General features: G+C 35.3%; 1 protein-coding gene across 1 annotated transcript; it reads left to right on the forward strand.

Moving 5' to 3' along the window:
• The first annotated feature begins 17695 nt into the window (after positions 1-17695).
• Positions 17696-20473, forward strand: LOC145159644 (pyruvate decarboxylase 1-like). Its single transcript, XM_079078665.1, has 5 exons — positions 17696-18297; positions 18364-18527; positions 18598-19248; positions 19700-20006; positions 20084-20473. The coding sequence occupies exons 1-5, from the start codon at positions 17806-17808 to the stop codon at positions 20252-20254; spliced, it is 1785 nt and encodes a 594-aa protein (XP_078934791.1). The 5' UTR covers positions 17696-17805; the 3' UTR covers positions 20255-20473.
• Positions 20474-20760: the final 287 nt, after the last annotated feature.

Raw genomic sequence — 20760 nt, forward strand, 5'->3', positions numbered from 1 at the left:
TGGTATGTACTTGACCCGATTTGGCATGGTTCATTTGGGTTGCATGGCATCGGAACAATTTGGATTGACTTTTGTGAGAAACGGATATTTATGATTTGTTAATATATTATAAGTTCTAATATATTAATATGAAATCATATTATTTAATTAGTATTGATCAAGAATTAATTTGGAATTAATTTTGTGGTCAAAAGGAGACTAATTAAATATATGGGGATTGATTGTGTAAATCATTCATTCTTATATATGTGGGCTTATGATCCATAGTTCTTCATGTTGGGCTAAACCCATGGAGTAACCCATGGATACTCCATGGAGGTTTTAACCCATGGAGCATGAAGAATATGGAAAGACATGAGTTACATGGTGTAACCCTTATAGCCACCATATATAAGGACCCCATGGCTCAAGAAATTGGCACTAGAGTGTGTGTACACATGAGGGCTAGCCGATTTGAGCATAGGAACCTTTTCTCTCAAGTTATTCCAAGATGTTGGTGATGTTGTGTGAACCATTTGAGGTGTCACACTTGAGGCACTAGGCTCTTAAGCTCCATGGAATCAAGATACATAAAAAGGTATGTCTTTTAACTTGTTTATATTACCCAAGCATCAATGATTGTATGCTAGTTAGGGTAATACCTTGGAAAGTTCAAGTTTGCATGTATAATAGAGAAAACATAGATCCAATGTATTTAGGGTTGCATGTACACCATAGGAGTGTTAGAATGCTCAAAACCCATCAGATAAGACAGCCTTCCACATGGATAAATGAACATTCTGTTATACCAAAATGCCTTTTAGGTTAAGAAATGTAGGAGAAACTTACTAGAGTTTGGTGGATAAGGTGTTTGAACGACAAATAGGGAGAAATATAGAGATATACATCAATGATATGGTAATCAAAAGCAAAGATGATGCTAACTTCCTCTCGGATGTAGAGGAAACTCTGAAGAAGCTTAAACAAGCCAACATGAAATTGAACCCGAAAAAATGTGTCTTTGGAGCACAAAAAGGAAAGTTCTTGTGTCATGTAGTCATTACATCAGGAATCTAAGTGAATCCTGAGAATGTTGAAAGCTTGTTGAAAATGGGAACTCCTCGGACGATGAAAGATGTACAAAGCTTAAATGGCAGGTTAGCGGTTTTGGTAAGTTTCTTAACCAAATCAGCTAAGCAAGTTTCTTAACCAAATCAGCTAAGCAGACATTACTTTTCTTTCAAACGTTAAAAATTCACATATGAAAGAAAAACATTGAATGGACAGAAGAAGCGATCTGGAGATTGGGGCAGTAGTGTTTGCCCTCAAGATTTGGAGGCACTACTTGTATGGAGTACGGTGCACTATTTATACTGATCATAAGAGTTTAAAATTTTTGATGGATTAGCAGAACCTCAACATGCAACAGAGGAGGTGGTTGGACGTGATGAAAGATTATGATTGTGAGATATTATACTACCTAGGGAAGGCCAACATGGTGGCCGATGCTTTGAGTCGCAAGACGGCAGGTTCCCCGATTGGGAACGTTTGCTTGAGGATGACGGTGATCTCTCCATTATTGGATATGATCAAGGAGGCTCAGGTCGAGGGTGTGAAGAATGAGAATTGGAAGATAGAGCATATTCGGGGACAGTATCCCTTATTTGTTCGGGATAGTCGAGGTCTTCTGACACAGTGTGGCCGGGTGTGGGCACCGGTGACTGGAGGGGTGTGGCAGAAGATATTGGAGGATGCATACAAGTCCAAGTTCTCTATACATCTGGGGGCTACGAAAACGTATAGAGATCTGAGACTGAACTATTGGTGGCCCTGCATGAAACGGGAGATCGCTTGGTTCGTGGACAGGTTGACCAAGAGTCCCACTTTATTTCGATCTCTGAGTATATCCGCTGAGAAGTTAGCGAATATTTATGTGCGAGAGGTGGTGGCTAGACACGGGGTACCAGTATCGGTAGTCTCTAACAGAGATGTTCGATTTATATCTAGATTCTGGAAGAAGTTCCAGGAGGAACTAGGCACTCAGTTGCATTTTAGCACGGCGTACCACCCCCAGACAGATGGCCTAAGTGAGAGGGCGATCCAAACACTTGAGGACCTGCTTCGGGCATGTGTGTTGGATTTTGGAGGGAGTTGGGATACATACCTCCCGCTAGCAAAGTTTTCATACAATAATAGTTATCATGCTAGTATTGACTGATCACCGTTTGAAATGTTGTATGGTCGGAGGTGTAGGACCCCTATTTATTAGGGAGAGGTAGGGCACCGGGTCATGGGGAGCACCGAGGTGGTGCTTAAGACTACCGATTTGATTCAGTAGGTGCATGACAGGCTATGAGTCGTACAGAGCTGTCAGATATATTACTAAAGGTGTCGCCATGGAAGGGAGTCATCAGGTTTCGGAAGAGAGGCAAGTTAGGGCCACGATATATTAGCCCATTCAGGATTTCGGCCCGAGTAGGCGAGGTGGCTTACCGCTTGGATCTGTCGGACGAGCTTAGCCAGATTCACAACACCTTCCATGTGTTACAGCTTCGGAAGTGTGTCGCTGAAGAGTCTGCGGTCATTTCTCTGGACGACATTCAAGTGGACGAGAGCCTGAACTACATTGAGAGGCTTGTTGTGATTCTAGATAGGAAGACCAAGGTTCTTCGGAACAAGGAGGTGAAGCTAATGAAGGGGCAATGGCAGCACCGAAGGGGCTCCGGATGGACATGGGAGCCGGAGGATGAGATGTGAGATCACTACTCGGACTTATTTTGGTCAGCAGACTTCGAGGACGAAGTCTAATTCAAATGGGGGAGATTTGTAACACCTGTTCTAGGTATTATTTAATTTATCTAATTTTTAGGGTTTTGTGCATAGACTCGGCGAGTTGGGGAGCTCCAACTCGTCGAGTAGAGGTTACTATGAGGACGCGGGATTTCACACCTACTCGACGAGTCGGAGGACCCGACTCGACAAGTAGGAACTGTAAAGAGAAACCCTAATTTTCAGGGGTTTGTACCCTATTTAAAGAACTTATGGCTCATTTGCAGCCTCTTCTATCGTTCCTACAGCCAGAGAAACCCTAGTTTGAGCCTTGCACCTTCTTGAGTGAGAGTGAGAGCTTTTGAGAGTGATTTTGGTGTGGTTGTGAAGGATTTTGGAGCTTGAAGAAGAAGGAGCAAGGAGAGAAGCAGTAGATCCGACATCTACTCTGTATTGGCAACTATCTTGAGGTATAAAGTCACTATCTTTATCTTTAGTTGCTTAGATCCCTTTTCTTTGAAGTAAATGGTCACTTTTGGTGCCAAAAAGGATTTCATACTCGGATTTGGACTTATCACAAGGATATGGTTCCATCTCCGGACATCTCTAGGTCCTCAATGACATAAAGTTGCTCACTTTATCTAGCTTAGGCCCTTTCCATGCACTAAAACCTTATAGGAAGCTTAGTTTTGATGTTTTATCCTGGTGAGGCCTTGCATGCACGTAAAGTTTGCACCTTTACGTGGTAACTACACTAGGGGAGGTTGGATCTAAAGTTTGGGACCTTAGATCCCACTGGAAAGGACTGAACACAAAAGGACTGAAGGAACTCGTCGAGTCCTTTGTCGACTCGAAGAGTAGGGTAGGGTTTACCCCGTTCTAAAAATTCTAAATGAGTGCAGTGAAGGATTAGAGTTTTGGTCTGCATGAACTTTTGGTCTTCTGGACATTTGATGAACTCGACGAGTCACTTAGGTGACTCGGCGAGTTGACTCGGGAGGAACTCGACGAGCTGTTGGATGCACTCGACGAGTTGAGGTCAACATGGACTGTTGACCTTGACTTTGATCAGGGTTGACTTTGAGGATGATTATGGTATTTTGGGATTGTGACAAGTTAATCACATGATGATTATAGGCAGTTGAGTTGGAGCAGTGCGTGTGATTTATCTGATATTCGCTTATCAGTTCAGCATTCGAGAGGTGAGTCTCCTCACCATACCAATGGGTCTAAGGCACCAAGGTCGGCCCATTTTGTGATATGTGGTACACTAGTTGAAGTAGAGATATGTGGTATGGTAGTTAGCTATATGCTAAGTGGTATGCTAGTGATTATATGATACTTGAAGGGAAGACCATGGGGGGAGCCCATGACACTTGGATATAAGACCATGTGGGGGAGCCCATGGCTTGTTAGTTAAAGACCATGGGGGAGCCCATGGCAGTAGGATGAAAGACCATGTGGGGGATCCCATGGCTTATCGGTTAAAGACCATGGGGGGAGCCCGTGGCACTTTGGTATTAGACCATGTGGGGGAGCCCATGGCATCCTTATATGTGTGTATGCATGGCTGATGTGATATATGTAGCTTTTATATCTAATATGATATGTGGATTGTGGATTGTGTGTGGTGTATGCTCTGGGGAACTCACTAAGCATTAGATTACAATTTGTGGATTTCTTTCAGGTACATCTGAGCCCAAGGGCAAGGGCAAGGCTTGATGGTGCGGCGTGCACTCCCTCTCAGGTGTTTTTATGGGACACTCTGATGATTTGAAATAAAATTGTTATTGTTACGAATTGGAAAACAATTTGTCACAACTGGCATTTTAAGGCTAGGATTTTCTATTCATGAACAAGATAGTTGCTTTTGTAACTATGTAACACTATGATTAAGTGTAAACCAAACTTCAATACTAGATCAGTTATACATCCAGAAACTTGTTTCAAGTCGAAATCTTCTCATGTAAACTCTAAGCTTAACCCATTAAGCTATATTCACTCGACTTTGGGTTTTAACTCCTATTTCCTGGTTTCAAGCCTCTTAATGGGCTATGACACTCTTATTGGGCCTAATGGGCCTGAAATCACTCAACTCGGTTCTTTTGAGCCAAGAACCCACATTTTGGGCCCTAGTTTGGCCGAATTCGATTATTTAACACTAATTTGGGCCATAAGTCCCTTAGTGGGCCTTATTGGGCCGTGAATACCTTTCTTGGGGCATAGTGGGCCCAATACTCCATTTAGCATTATTTTTGGGCTAAAACTCTTGTAATAGGTCTTATTGGGCCATGAAAAATTATTGTAAAACTCAATTGGGCCAATACCCTCCATAGATCAATATTGGGCCTTCATGGGCCGGAAATCCTTTGTGGGCTATTGCATTCTCGGTTAACACTCCAAAATCAAACCCAAAAATATTATTTCTTTTGTCCCCTCTCCTATTCTCGGATTTAAAAAAAAGATGGATTAAAGAGTTTATGACACCTCACTAATACCTCACATACAAACATGCACATTACACATCAAACATCTAGGCAATTAAGTGTTAACCATTAAGCAAGGACCATTAACCTCTCTCCTCTCTTCTCTCCTTAAAATCGGCCGAGAACCCCCACCATCACCCTCATTTTTCACTTCAAACACACCAAAAATCCTCTCATATCTCTCTCTAGAACAAAAAGAAATTCTTCCCTTTTTTCCATCTAAAAATCGTGAGTGTGTGTAAAAATTCAAGAGTTCTTCATCAAAGATCCTAACTTGGTAAGTTTCTAACTAACTTAAGGTGTTCCATTTATATTTTATACTAACATTGCTCCTCAAAACCTACCCTCTTTTCGTGATATGCTTCTAGAAAACATCTTGGGTTCGAAAATCTCTTCAAGAAACTAGCTAAGGCCGAAACTCACCCCATTCTTCCTCTTCACAACCAAGAAAACTCAAGGTGAGCTTCATACCCCCTTGTTTTCGAGTTTTACTATCTTTGGGGGGGGGGGAGAATACAAGCTAGTTTTGTGTTTAATCATAGTATTTATGCATGCTTGTGTGTATTTTCATGATATGTTGTGTGAATATGTTATGAAACTATGTTAAATACTCATAATCTTGAAATATCTTCCAAGCTTGAAGATATTAGGAAACTAGTTGCTCAATGTAACTCACAATGATGCTTGAAAAGATTAAACTTGTTAAAAGATACTAGAAAACTAAAAGAATCATACAAAGGGGCCATACTTGACATTAAAAATAAACAAAAAAAATAAGTTTTAATGTCACGGTTTTATGGGCCAAAAGTGTCATTTTTCATAAAAATGGGCTTTTATTGGATACTCACAGTTTTATTGGCTAAAAGTGTCATTTTTCATAAAAATGGGCTTTTATTGGATATTCACGATTTTATGGGCCATAAATGTCATTATTAACATAAATGGGCTATTATTGTCATTTTCGGTTATATTAGGCCAAAAATGTCATTTTTAACATAAATGGGCCATTATTTGTCATTTTCGGTTATTTTGGGCCAAGAATGTAATTTTTAACATAAATGGGCCAGATTTGTCATTTTCAGTTATATTGGGCCAAAAATTTCATTTTTAACATAAATGGGCCATATTTGTCATTTTCGGTTATATTGGGCCAAAAATGTCGTTTTTAAAATAAATGGGCTTTTGTTGTCATTTTTGGTATTATTGGGCCACTTATGCACATTTTAGTGAGGTTTGGGCCTTGAAATCAACCACATACCAATTGGGCCTCATTTAACAAACTTTATATAAACTGGGCCTTGTGTGCCAACTTCATTCTAATTGGGCCTTTTATGACAAACTTTATGTTAATCGGGCTGTTAGTGAAAATTCTAATACACTCGAATCATTCACGATACTTTGGGATAACGGCGAGTTTTCCACGATAACATCGAATGTTTTGACACTTTCTATAAAGACAGTTATATTTTTATCTCCAATGGTTGTAGTCAAAATACACTCTCGAAACATTATTTATAGAGTTAAATAATGGGATACTTTATTCGCGTAAATTTAGTTAAGGCTCTTGTGAGACACTCCTTCACTCGTACCTACCTAGTGTACACCGTAAGTCCTGTAGTTATAACCAGAGTCTCCTCGAGGGAGAGCGAGAATTTGTGTATAGGTCTATACGAGGTTGACACCCCACACCTAAACTGCTCGCTACAGCTACACAGGCCAGTCTAGGGTGACAAATGTCTTACCATAACCGACGCCTGAAGAACGTCACGACAGGCATATCAGTCATAACAAGTATGGTTATAGCGACTCACATAGAGAATAACAACACAATAAATTTACAGAATACACACACTATACTCATGATACAAAGTACGAACTATACAGTTACTATTTATGTTTAAACTTTCACCACTCGGGTCTTAGGGTTAAGACCACTCTTTTTCATTATACAGAAAATATAGGATTTTTTGGGAAACTCTCTTTATACATTATCAAACAAGAACACACATGCTTTAATACAAGATTGAAACAAAACTCACAAACTATTTTTACAGAAAATATAGGATTTTCTGGTGTTTACCAACTACTATAAGGCTTTTCATACAAACTTGCTTATGAACTCACCAACATTTTATATGTTGACGTTTTTCAAAATAACTTGTATTCTCAGGAACTCGTTAAAACAGGTTGGTCGATAAGGAATGAAGACTTTTGCGGTATTTTTGTTTCTCACCATACTTGATGTTTTGGATGTATTGTTATAAACAAATACAATGATGTAAAACTATGATGGTTCGTATATTTTATGTATGATGATGATGTTGTCTTTGATTCATTTATATACACTGTGACGAGATTACAAGATGAAGTCACCCGCCCCAGGACGTTTCCGCCGTCTGGTTCGGGGGTGTGACACAATTGTATTTGGGTTTTCATGGTTTGTGGAAAGTATTTTGATTAATTAAAAATGAAAATTTTATTTTGAAAATTGGGTCGTTACACATGAAGCAAATCCTGATGCAGCCAGAGTGGTCATGCCGCATGACGAAATGGGAAATTGAATTGGGTGAGCGCAATATAGTCTATTAACCTAGAGTTAGCATCAAAGGCCATGCTCTAGCAGATTTCTTAACAGAAATGCCCAATGACCCTGGAAACCCCTCAACATCTATCGATGGTAGCATCGGTCATCTATAGGTACCGAACCAAATCACATTGAGGTGTTGGACGTTGTATGCAAATGGAGCATCAAGCAAAGACATTTCAGGGTCGGGGATTATTCTCACCAGGACACAAGAGGAAAAGTTGACTTACACACTCAGATTTGAATTTAAATGTTCAAATAATGAAGCGAAATATGAAGCCTTACTCGTAGGACTGGGGTTGGCAAGAAACATGAATGTCCTGCACCTGAAAGTATTCAGTGATTCGATGCTAGTGGTAAATCAAATCTAAGGTGATTAGGAAGCTAAGGAAGAAGGCATACAAAAGTATCTCGCTCAATCTAAAGAATGGATCCAAAAGTTCTCAAGATTGGAAATCACGAAAATCCCAAGATCGTGAAACAAAGAAGCAGATGCCTTGAGTAAGCTAGCGTCGGTGGTGTTTAGCCATCTTTCCAAAATGGTTTTGGTAGAAATGTTATCCAAGAGAAGTATCACAGAAGTAGCCCTAGAGGCAATGGAGTTATTAGAAGAAGAAGGTTCATGGATGACACCATACATCTTTTTCCTTAAAAAAAAGGAATATTGCCCACCGAAAATAAGGAAGCAAAGAAAATACGAGTAAATGCGGAAAAATACAATATGTATGGAGAGAACTTGTATCGAAAGGGGTATTCTACCCCATGGCTAAAATGAATAACAAGAAAAAAGTGAAGATTGTCATTCGAGAAATACATTTAGGTGTTTGTGGCCCACACGCAGGATCGAGGGCAACCACTCAGAAAATCCTACGAACATGATACTTCTGGCCCTCGATGACTAAAGATACGAACGCATTCATAGCCAAATGTCATGACTGCCATATACACTCGAACATCCCTGCACTACCACCAACGGAAATGACAAGTATTACCAGTCTGTGGCCCTTCTTTCAATGGGGAATTGATATTTTCGGGTCATTCCTTGAAGCACCAAGAAGGTTGAAATTCTTGATTGTAGCAGTTAGGTGGTAGTTGTAATCTCCGAAAAGAACATAATAATGTTTTTTTGGAAACAGTCTGTATGTCGTTTTGGTCTGCCACATACCATCATCAGTGACAATGGAAATCAGTTTGCATACAATCCTTTCAAAAGTTGGTGTCAAGAAAAAGGAATAAAACAAAATTTCCCTTCAATAGCACACCCACAGGCGAATGGGCAGGTGGAAGTCACAAATCGAACCCTGGTAAAAGGATAAAGAAAAGATTAGGAAAGGCTAAAGGAAGTTGGGTGGATGAGTTACAGAATGTGATATGGTCCTACAGAACAACGACGCGACCATCGACTAAGGAAACGTCGTTCAGTCTGGCATACGGAACAGAAGCAGTTATCCAGATATAAGTCACTATACGAAGCACACGAACCAGGAATCCTCAGGGAAGCATGAACGAGGTGGACCTTAGAATGAATCTGGATCTTTTGGAAGAACGAAAAAGAGATGCAACCTATAAAACGATGATGGAGAGATATTACAATTAAAGAGTCAAGGGAGGAGCATGTAAAGTAAGGGACTTGGTCCTACGACAAAATGAAGCCAGTACACAAGTACACGTTGGAAAATTAAGCACGAACTGGGCAGGATCGTATCGTGTCGTGGAAGCTAGACAAAATGGTTCGTATGTTCTTGAAAATATGGACGGAGTCCGATTACCAAGAACATGGAATATGTGAAATCTACGCATATTCCACTTTTGAAGAACTGGCGAACAAGCAATAACAGTAATAGGAGACGAGTTAAGAATATAGTGTCATTAGGGGATTGTCGTATTTTGTATGTAGCATGATTGTACTCTTGAATGAAATATCTCATGATTTTGCTTGCCATATCATAACTTGACAATTTTCACATAACTTGAATTATGGTTTGGTACAAACTTCAACCTCAGTATGATCCTATTTATGAGAGTATCCATGGTAAGAAATATATATATATATATATATATATATATATATATATATATATATATATATATATATATATATATATATAGGGTGAGGTTCAATAGAGAACCATAATTAACCAAGGAACCAATCTTTTTTTCAACTTTTAGAACTTATTTTTTATCAAAAAAAAACTAAAAATACAGAAATTCATAACTTCTTATCATTTTTCCAATGATATCAAATTCGATTTTTTTTATTTTTTTTACGTCAAATTCACAATGTGAATCTTTGAAAATTCACAATGTGAATCCGGATTCACATGGTGAATCCGAAAAATATTTTTCACATTCACAATGTTAATATATGAATTTAGATATTTTTAGATTTTTTTTTTCGATAAAGAATAAACTCTAGAAATTGAAAAAAAGATTTGGTTCTTTGAAGAACCAATAATTATGGTTCTCTATTGAGTTTTTCCATATATATATATATATATATATATATATATATATATATATATATATATATATATTTCCTACCATGGATACTCTTATAAATAGGATATAACTTTTAAAAACCATCCTTAAAAATAAGAAAATAAGAGTATCCATTGTAGGAACTATTTATAAGTTCTTTCAAACTAAATAGCTCTAAAAGACGAAGAATCAACGGAAAGATTTTTCAAAAAACTTGTTAATTACCAAGCTCTTTCCTCAAGTTTTTTCAATTATACGGTTGATATACAATTATACAAATAAAAGATAAACAATCAAAATAATAATAATAATAAACTCTATTATTTTGGAGGATACAATGAACGTTTTCTTATGGATTTTTTTAGGAAAAAAAATATATAAAAAAACCATATGTATTATGGATGCTATAACAATAATATTATTTTTAACGCTTTTTCAAATGCTTGTTTTAAGGAAAAAGCTTTCAAGAATTTAGATGTATAGTGCAAGCTGTTTTATATTAATGTTTTTAATAGATCTTATTAATTAACAAGCTTACGATAAGAAATTTTAATAAAGTAAGGCTATTTTATTAATTTTTACATTAAATATCTTTATATGATTGATATTATGGAATCTTAAAAAGATTATGTAAAATGTCTTAGCGGCAATGTCAAACTTCGAACTTTTTTTTTGAAACGACAATTTAACCTACTCTTAAACTACTCCTTATATCCATCTATGTCCACGACGGGACTTGAACCCTCAACCTCAAGGAGGAAAAGCAACAGTAGATACCGCTTGGCTAGTAGTCATTTTCCTTTTGTACTTCAAACTCTTTTTTAGCTGTGTCGTTTATAAAGCGTGACTTAGTGTGTATATATATATATATATATATATATATATATATATATATATATATATATATCTCGATTTATAGACATCTAGTTAATGTATTTTTCGTTCATATTTGTCCCTTCAACTTGTTTAAATTGTACATATTCAGTCTCTATGACCAACTATTCCAGGTAAGTCAGGAAAAATAATTTAATAGGGTAATATATATTTCTCACTATGTACAGATGTAGTCCTTATATATATTTTTTTGCTAAATAAGTCCTTGTTGATTTTGTACATATTCAGTATTTATGACCGATTTTTCAGGTTTTACTCACGGCTTCCTACGTGTGACAATCATTAATGATATGTTCAAGGTTGTTGATGTTTATCGCCACTGCGGCCTCGACTACTTAGTTGCTTAGGTCTTGTGTTATAAACGTTGTAACTTCTTCATACGAACTCAGATTTTAACGATCTTTAAGTCTAGTCGTTCATATTTGAGTCGTCTGCAATTTTCGTTTAGGTTACTCCTGTTAAAAAGTAATTTATTTTTACTTGCGATTTTTATATCTAAGCGTACTTTATGTATGTATGTATGTATGTATGAATTTTTTTTTTATATAATCGTCAGTAAAAATATATTACTTTTTAATGCTGATAACCAGAGTAATCAAAAGTAATATATTTTTACCTACAATCTTTGTATACACGTGTTATTCATGATTCATTGAACTTCTAATAAAAAATGTTCATACATATATACATAAAGTACACTTGGATATAAAGATCGCAAGTAAAAATAAATTACTTTTTAACAGGAGTAACCTAAACGAAAATTGTAGTAGACTCAAATATGAACGAGTAGACTTAAAGATCGTTAAAATCTGAGTTCGTATGAAGAAGTTACAGCGTTCATAACACAAGTGTTGGATGTTTAGATAACTAAAACACGGAAGCATAAACTTTGGATCTTTAATCTCGAATCTGATTAAAAGAAAACTTGAACATTAAAGAACGATTACATACCTGATTTCATTATGATCTTCGGATCTAGAGAACTAGGGTTGGGTTTTCCAGTTGATCTCAAGAGCTCTCTCTAAAATCCCTCAGCGGACCCTAACGAATTTACATGTGTATTTTTGTGTGTCTTGATTGCTCCTCATCACATGTATATATAGATGGAGATATACCCTAATGTGAGAGATGGAAGGGATCTTGATGATCTTGAGTCAAACCGGGAACTCAACCCACAAGGTAAGTTAATATTCTATAAATCGGTCCATCAACAATTTATATTCTTACCATAATAATTAGATTTAATAATATAGCGTACATATTTATGAAGTGGTCCTATAATTATCCAACAATCTCCCACTTGACCACAAATATATAAATGTACGTATAACTGTATAAGCGCTTTAATGAATGTTATTATAACATTGGTACCCTTAAACAATCTCGTCCACTAATCAGAATAGTATAGGATCAAAGCGGCCTTCGTTATAATTTACATAACTAAACCTATCAATGGTCACAGATACATATATAACTAACAACATAGATTAAACATGATGTGTGGTTTTAAAATCTAAATAGATTTCCAACGAGTTCTTCTTTAGATTGTAGTGAGATCAAACTTCAAATAAGTGCAACTAATAATGGAGTTAACCGAATTCCTAATTATGTACAAAAAAAACATAATTGTTCTTAAACAAAACATACAGCACCATAAAACTCCCACTAAAACCAAATATCACACCAACGCGTGTAGTATGATCATGAAAGACCTAGGGAGGTAATCCCTTTATGAGCGGATCCGCTTTTATGGAGTTTGTTCATATGTTCTATATATATTTCCATTTTGCACTTTTGTGTTAACAGAAGGAAACTTGATATCAATATGCTTTGACTTAATAGAACTTCTGTTGTTGGAATATAATATTGCTGACTTATTATCACAACGTTAGTGGTCTTTCAATACGAATAATGTGTAGCCTCGTGACAAATTTCCGCAACCATATTCCATGCTACAAATTATGATTCCATTATGGAAAAAGCTACCGAAGTCTATTCCATGAAATGGCTCATCATGCAAAAATTTAAAAGTATACCGATATGGATCGGTAACCATTTTGGCATCTAATAAAATCAGATTCTTAATAAAAATGATCTCTAAAACATCTGATTTCCTATAGTTGAGCATATATCCTTTTGTTATATATAGATATCTCAAAATCCATGTGGCTGCTTTCTTATGATCCAAACTTGGGTTGTGTAGATATCTGCCTAAAACCAGAAAGATAAATTTACTCCCACTTAATTTGTGATACACAAAATCATCTACTGTATTTACCTCAAAACCAAAAGAGATAATAAGTTGATGAAAAATGTGGTACCACACATAGGATATCCAAAGTTGAGGTTGTTGAGTTTGTATATTCTGAATAGGAGATTGAATAACATTGTCGATTACTGATTCATAATCTGCATACTCTCGAAAGCAATAATAGGAATCAAGATTGATTCCTCCTTAAGGACAATGTTTTAACATTGTTTCTCCCCCAAACTCAACATCCTCAAAGAATGTTGCTCTATCCAAAATGCAAGGTCAATATTCATGCAATTAAGAACTAACATAATGCCCTCATTCTATTCCTTAAAATTAATCTCATTGAGTACATAAACCATAAATGTGATCAATGTTAGCAGATATAATACCATAATTCAAACATAAGCAAATCTATTTTTATGCTCATTAATCCATAAACCGAAATCAATAAATTCAATTTATGACATCTTTACAAGGTATCGACACAACATTAATATCAAGTCTTTAGACAATAATACTAACTTGCAAGAGATAACCTTGTTTTAGAGATAAACATTGACAATAAATGATGTCAATTAACAAGTCCATCTTTGAATTGACTTATTAATCATATGTAACCAAAAAAAATCACCATATGTTTATCACCACATATATGTTTATTCGGCCAAATATCAGTCTACCTTTGGGTCGGCTAATACCCGCATTAATAAACACATAAACTATAAAGTTTGATAATAAGAATTGACAATATATCATGTCAATTAATAAGCTCTTTTTTAGATTGACTTATTAATGACATGTAACTTAAAAATTGTCGCATATTTATCATCAAACATGTATTTATCCGGCCAAATATTAACCTACATTTGGGTCGATTAATATCCGCATTAATAAACACAAACCATAAAATTTAAGTTCTTTATAAATTTATTTTCACAAAAGAGATCACTTTGGCGATGTATTGTGTCAATTAATTTACTCTGAAAATAAATAAACATGTCATAATTGTAGTTTATTGACAACCTGAAATATTTGTCAAAGTGTGACATTGTGTATAAGATATACCTTTAGGTGGAACACAATTCACATAAGCAAATATCATATAACAAAATTGATTAAAAATAAGAGGTTTCTTGAGTAACAATATTATATCGATCACCAAAAAAAAATATCTATAAGCCAAAAGGTTCAAGTATTCCATCAAAAATATGAAGAAATTTATAAGAAGAAAAAGTGGCAATGATATTTCAACCAATAATTAAATAATAGCAACAATCAACATTATCAATTATACGAAGATTTGCTATAACAAAAATATCGACAGTAAATATTGGGTTTTATCATGCTCAAGATTTACATCAATCCAAAAAAAAATTGGGTTTTATAGTCCACAAATTTAAAAAATATATATTGTGAGTATCTAAAATTTTTTAGATACGTTATAAAACTCATTTATATGGTGACTATCGCCTATGGTTTCTTTATTAGACTTTAATAATCATAAAACCTTTTAATCAAATAAAACCACAAACCTTTGACATTATTACTGAAACTCCAGAAGTGAAGTAGTCAAGTAAATCTTAATTTGTATTTCAATCTCATTAAACCCTTTTACAACAATGCTACACAACAATAATAATAATTAAGCAAAAATATGGGTCTCGTACCTTTAAATGGGTATAGCCGAATAGGGTGGCTACTAGTATTGTTACCCAATTTACTTTACACACAAATTATATTGTTTTAATAATTTTCATATTTTCGTGTTTTAATAATTTTCATATTTTCGATTCATTTGTACAGCGCAAGGATAAGACTTAAATCCAACTATGAATCAAATATATATATATATATATATATATATATATATATATATATATATATATATATATATATATATATATATATTAAACTAATAATAACATGAACGAATTTTGTGTAATAGCTAATACCCAATAGCTAATCTTTTGTAGTCAAAGTCACGTAACAAAATAAAAATAAAAAAAAGAAAAAAAAACAAAAGTTGCTTTGGGAAGAAAACCCCTTCCTGACATGCATATATTCATACACTAGGTGTGAGACCCGTATATTACACGAGTTTATTAAAAGGACCAAAAGTAACGGTGTGAGCAAAAAAAAATCACTCACGCAAGTTTTGGTAACCACAAAGACCATTTTCATAAAAAAAAAATAAGTAACGACTGAGTTTGTGACATTTGTTAAACCGCATGGACTATTTATTTAATTTGGTTTTAATTAATCTATACTAATAAAATTAATTAATATGAACTCACAAATGGAATGTACTATCTACATTAATATATATACATTAATTAATATATTAATAGAAAGAGGAATTCATAAATAGAAAGTTATTATGTACATTAATTAATATATTTATAAAATTAATTAATATGAGGTGGCATTTAATAGGTGAAATTTTAATAAAAAGGAAAAAAATTATAAAAATGACAAGTGGATATTAAATAATTCAAAAAAATCTAGAAAATGATAAGTGTCAAAATGAAGGAGAAGATGACATGTGACAAAATCATTCTTATTTATTAGGATAGATACGAGTACTTGAATCCGAAAGAAAACAAGAGTCAAAATCTCACTCATTCTTTCCCTCGTTACTTGTCAAGAAAACTTATTTGTAATGAAACCAAATAAAAATAACAATAATAATAATAAGCAATCTTGACGATACGAAGAAACAGTAAGAGAAACAGGTATGTTTAATTATGAAAAATAATTTAAGGATCTTAAAAAAAATTATCACCGATCTTAAACCAATCAAATAACAATATTTTTTAGTAACAGATTCGAGTAGGCTCTGATACCAATTGTTGGATGTTTTGATAACTAAAACACGGAAGCATAAACTTTGGATCTTTAATCTCGAATCTGATTAAAAGAAAACTTGAACATTAAAGAACGATTACATACCTGATTTCATTATGATCTTCGGATCTAGAGAACTAGGGTTGGGTTTTCCAGTTGATCTTAAGAGCTCTCTCTAAAATCCCTCAGCGGACCCTAAACGAATTTACATGTGTATTTTCGTGTGTCTTGATTGCTCATCATCACATGTATATATAGATGGAGATATACCCTAATGTGAGAGATGGAAGGGATCTTGAGGATCTTGAGTCAAACCGGGAACTCAACCCACAAGGTAAGTTAATATTTTATAAATCGGTCCATCAACAATTTATATTCTTACCATAATTATTGGATTTAATAATATAGCGTACATATTTATGAAGTGATCCCATAATTATCCAACAACAAGACCTAAACAACTAAGCAGTCGAGGCCGTGGTGGCGATAAGCAGTCGAGGTCATGTGTTATGAACGCTGTAACTTTTTCATACGAACTCAGATTTTAACGATCTTTAAGTCTACTCGTTCATATTTGAGTCTACTACAATTTTTGTTTAGGTTACTCCTGTTAAAAAGTAATTTATTTTTACTTGCGATCTTTATATCTAAGCGTACTTTATGTATATATGTATGTATGAAAAAAAAAATTATAAAATCGTCAGTAAAAATATATTACTTTTTAATGCTGATAACCGAAGTAATCAAAAGTAATATATTTTTACCTACAATCATTGTATACACGTGTTATTCATGATTCATTGAACTTCTAATAAAAAATGTTCATATATACATTAATAAAGAACACATGGATATAAAGAACACACGTAAAAATACATTACTTTTTAACGAGAGTAATGTAAACGGAAGTTGTAAAAGACTCAAATACAAACACGTTGATATAAAGATTGTTAAAATCTTGGATCATATGAAAATATTACGATTTTCAGAACACAAGACGTAGGCCAAACTACAAGAGGTAAGAAACTAAGGAACCGAGGCTCCGGTGACCATAAACATCAACAGCCCCAAACACCATATCTATGCTTGTCTTACATAGGATATCATGAGCAAAACCTGAAAACCAATAATACTGAATGTGTAAAAAAACAACAATGACTTATTTTACAACAAAAAAATATAATGATTAAATATATACAAATTAAAAAATATATTACCCAATTAAGTCAATTTTTTTGGCTCATGAAGTAAACCGTCATAATACTGAATATCTACGATTTAAACAAGTAAAAAGGGTTATAAAAAAATAAAAAATAATAATAAAAAGAAAAACTCAATAACCAAATTTATATAAATCAAAAATATATTTATGATATAAGTCATCATCCCTGTATATAAATATGCAGCGTCGTTGATCTTGTGCATCCAAGCTTCAAAAATCAAACTGAAGTCGAAAGCACACTCTCTTTTTCACTCTCTATTTCCAAATCACTAGTTGCGTACCTGTGTCAAACAAAATGGACACCAAAGTTGGTTCTGTCGACGTCGCCTCTCCGGATGGTGAGGTTTCCTCCGTCCAGACATCCGCCGTTCCAATCAGCCACTCCGAGTCCACTCTCGGCCGACACATCGCTCGTCGACTCGTCCAAATCGGTGTCTCTGACGTCTTTTCTGTTCCCGGCGACTTCAACCTCGCTTTGCTTGACTACCTCGTCGCCGAGCCTGGACTCAACCTCATTGGCTGCTGCAATGAGCTCAATGCAGGATACGCTGCTGATGGATACGCTAGGTCTCGTGGTGTTGGAGCATGCGTCGTTACTTTCACTGTCGGCGGACTTAGTGTCATCAACGCCATTGCCGGAGCTTACAGTGAAAATCTCCCGGTGATTTGTATTGTGGGTGGACCGAATTCAAATGATTATGGTACTAACAGAATTATTCATCATACGGTAGGATTGCCGGATTTTACCCAAGAGCTTCGTTGCTTTCAAACTGTCACTTGCTTTCAGGTACAAACCTTGACCTACGCTACTCCATAACATATGATTCTGAGTTTATTACTACTTTGAATGTAGGCTGTGGTTAACGATTTGGAAGACGCACATGAACTGATCGATAAAGCGATTTCAACAGCCTTAACGGAAAGCAGGCCAGTTTACATCAGCGTCAGCTGCAATCTACCTACAATTAGTCATCCTACTTTTAGCCGGGAACCTATTCCCTTTTCACTCTCGCCAAAGTAAGTTCCACGTCCTTCCAACCTCTACACATATAACTCACTAATCATAGTTGAATACAAAATCATTTAGGTTGAGTAATCAAATGGGTTTAGAAGCAGCCATTGAAGCAGCAGCGGAGTTCTTAAACAAAGCTGTGAAGCCAGTAATGGTAGCAGGACCAAAACTTCGTGTAGCAAAAGCATGCGATGAATTTGTTGAATTAGCTAACTCATGTGGGTATCCTGTAGCCGTGATGCCATCAGCAAAAGGGATATTTCCAGAAGAGCATCCTCGATTCATTGGAACATATTGGGGTGTTGTAAGCACACCTTTTTGTGCCGAAATTCTTGAATCTGCTGATGCTTACTTATTTGCTGGATCTGTATTCAATGACTTCAGCTCCGTAGGATACTCTCTTCTTCTCAAGAAAGAAAAAGCCATAATCTTGCAGCCTGAACGTGTACTGATTGGAAATGGCCCAGCTTTTGGGTGTGTGTTGATGAAAGATTTCTTGATAGGTTTGTCAAAGAGACTTAAGAAGAACACAACTGCCTATGAGAACTATTGTAGGATTTATGTGCCGGAAGGAAAGGTTGTGAAACCTGAACCTAAACAGGCGTTGAGGCTTAATGTTCTGTTTCATCACATACAGAATATGTTGTCAGGTGATACTGTTGTGATTGCTGAAACTGGTGATTCCTGGTTCAATTGTCAGAAGCTAAAACTGCCAAAAGGATGTGGGTAAGTTTATTATAGATACTTTTGTATTTTCAAGAAAAATGTGAGCAAAACTTGATTGAAATATGTGATAAACGAAAAATGGCTTCGGACTTATACACGTTAATAACTAAAACCAGGTTAAAACCAGACCCAAACCGGTTAAAAACTAAAACCAGCTTGAAATCAGTCATAGATCGGACAAAAATCAGTATTTCAATTAATATTAGACAAAATTGCAAAAGGTGGTCTTGTGGTTTAAAAACTAAAACCAGTATAATCTTTTATTTTCGTACTAATTACTAAATGATTATATAAAAAGTGTTATATATTAGTCTTTTTAATAGAAGAAATCCAACGCATTATAAAAAACAACAAAAAGATGGCCAAGAAATTATTATTTTTTTAACAAAGTGATCTTTGCAACTTTAATTTTCAAGTTCAAAAATTCTGATTTTGAAAGTTGGCTCTTTAGGTATGAGTTCCAGATGCAATACGGGTCGATTGGGTGGTCAGTGGGAGCGACACTTGGGTATGCACAAGCCGCAACTGACAAACGAGTGATTACGTGTATTGGTGACGGAAGCTTCCAAATGACAGCTCAAGATATTTCAACAATGATTCGATGCGGGCAAAACAACATCATCTTCTTAATAAACAACGGCGGATACACAATTGAAGTGGAGATCCATGACGGGCCCTACAATGTCATAAAAAATTGGAACTACACTGCTTTAGTTGACGCGATCCATAATGGCGAGGGCAAATGCTGGACTAGTAAGGTTTGTTGATATAGAAGTTATTAGGTTGTTATAGATGGTATCAGAGCAGTACTTTAAGTGAAAAATGGTTTTTGTAGGTGTTTTGTGAAGAGGAGCTTGTTGAGGCCATTGAGATGGCGACCAAGGAGAAAAGAGATTGTTTGTGTTTTATTGAAGTGGTTGTGCATAGAGCTGATTCGAGCAGAGACACGCTCGAGTGGGGTGCAAGAGTGGCTGCTGCTGGCGGCCGAGCCCCGAACCCTCAGTAAAAAAATATTTTACTCTATCCGTCCGGATGAGGATTCACTAGGGTTTGATGATATATAAAGTGTATGGAATCTATATTCTATGTTGCTATTTTAACTAAGAAAGAATAACGGTCAAACATCTTGAATGTATTCGGCCCATGTATTGTCTAGCATTATGCTTGTATTTTGTGTATATATTGCCATTTGAAGATCAATAATAAAACTATTTGTCAATCAAAACCGAGTCTTTAAATCGTGGATGTATTTGATTATTTTGATTAAAAGATGTAAGATGTGTGTTTGAAAGGCGAAAGGTCAACCATTTATGGAGTCGGTGATTGTTATTGTCTTTTTGAACTTTTGAAAAGAAAAAACAATGCAAGTAACATTGTATACACGTAAACTTTTTTTTGAAAGAGATAAGAAAGATTCGTAGAAAGCTTTTTTAAAATCAAGTTTTTTCTCGTAGGATCATACGATCACATCTAGGTAAACCGATCTCGATCTTATTTGGATCTTTTTTCAGT

The sequence above is a fragment of the Lactuca virosa genome, chromosome 2 (assembly GCF_052849685.1).
Source record: "Lactuca virosa cultivar CGN04683 chromosome 2, Lactuca_virosa_CGN04683_v6, whole genome shotgun sequence".
Classification (NCBI taxonomy): Eukaryota; Viridiplantae; Streptophyta; class Magnoliopsida; order Asterales; family Asteraceae; genus Lactuca; species Lactuca virosa.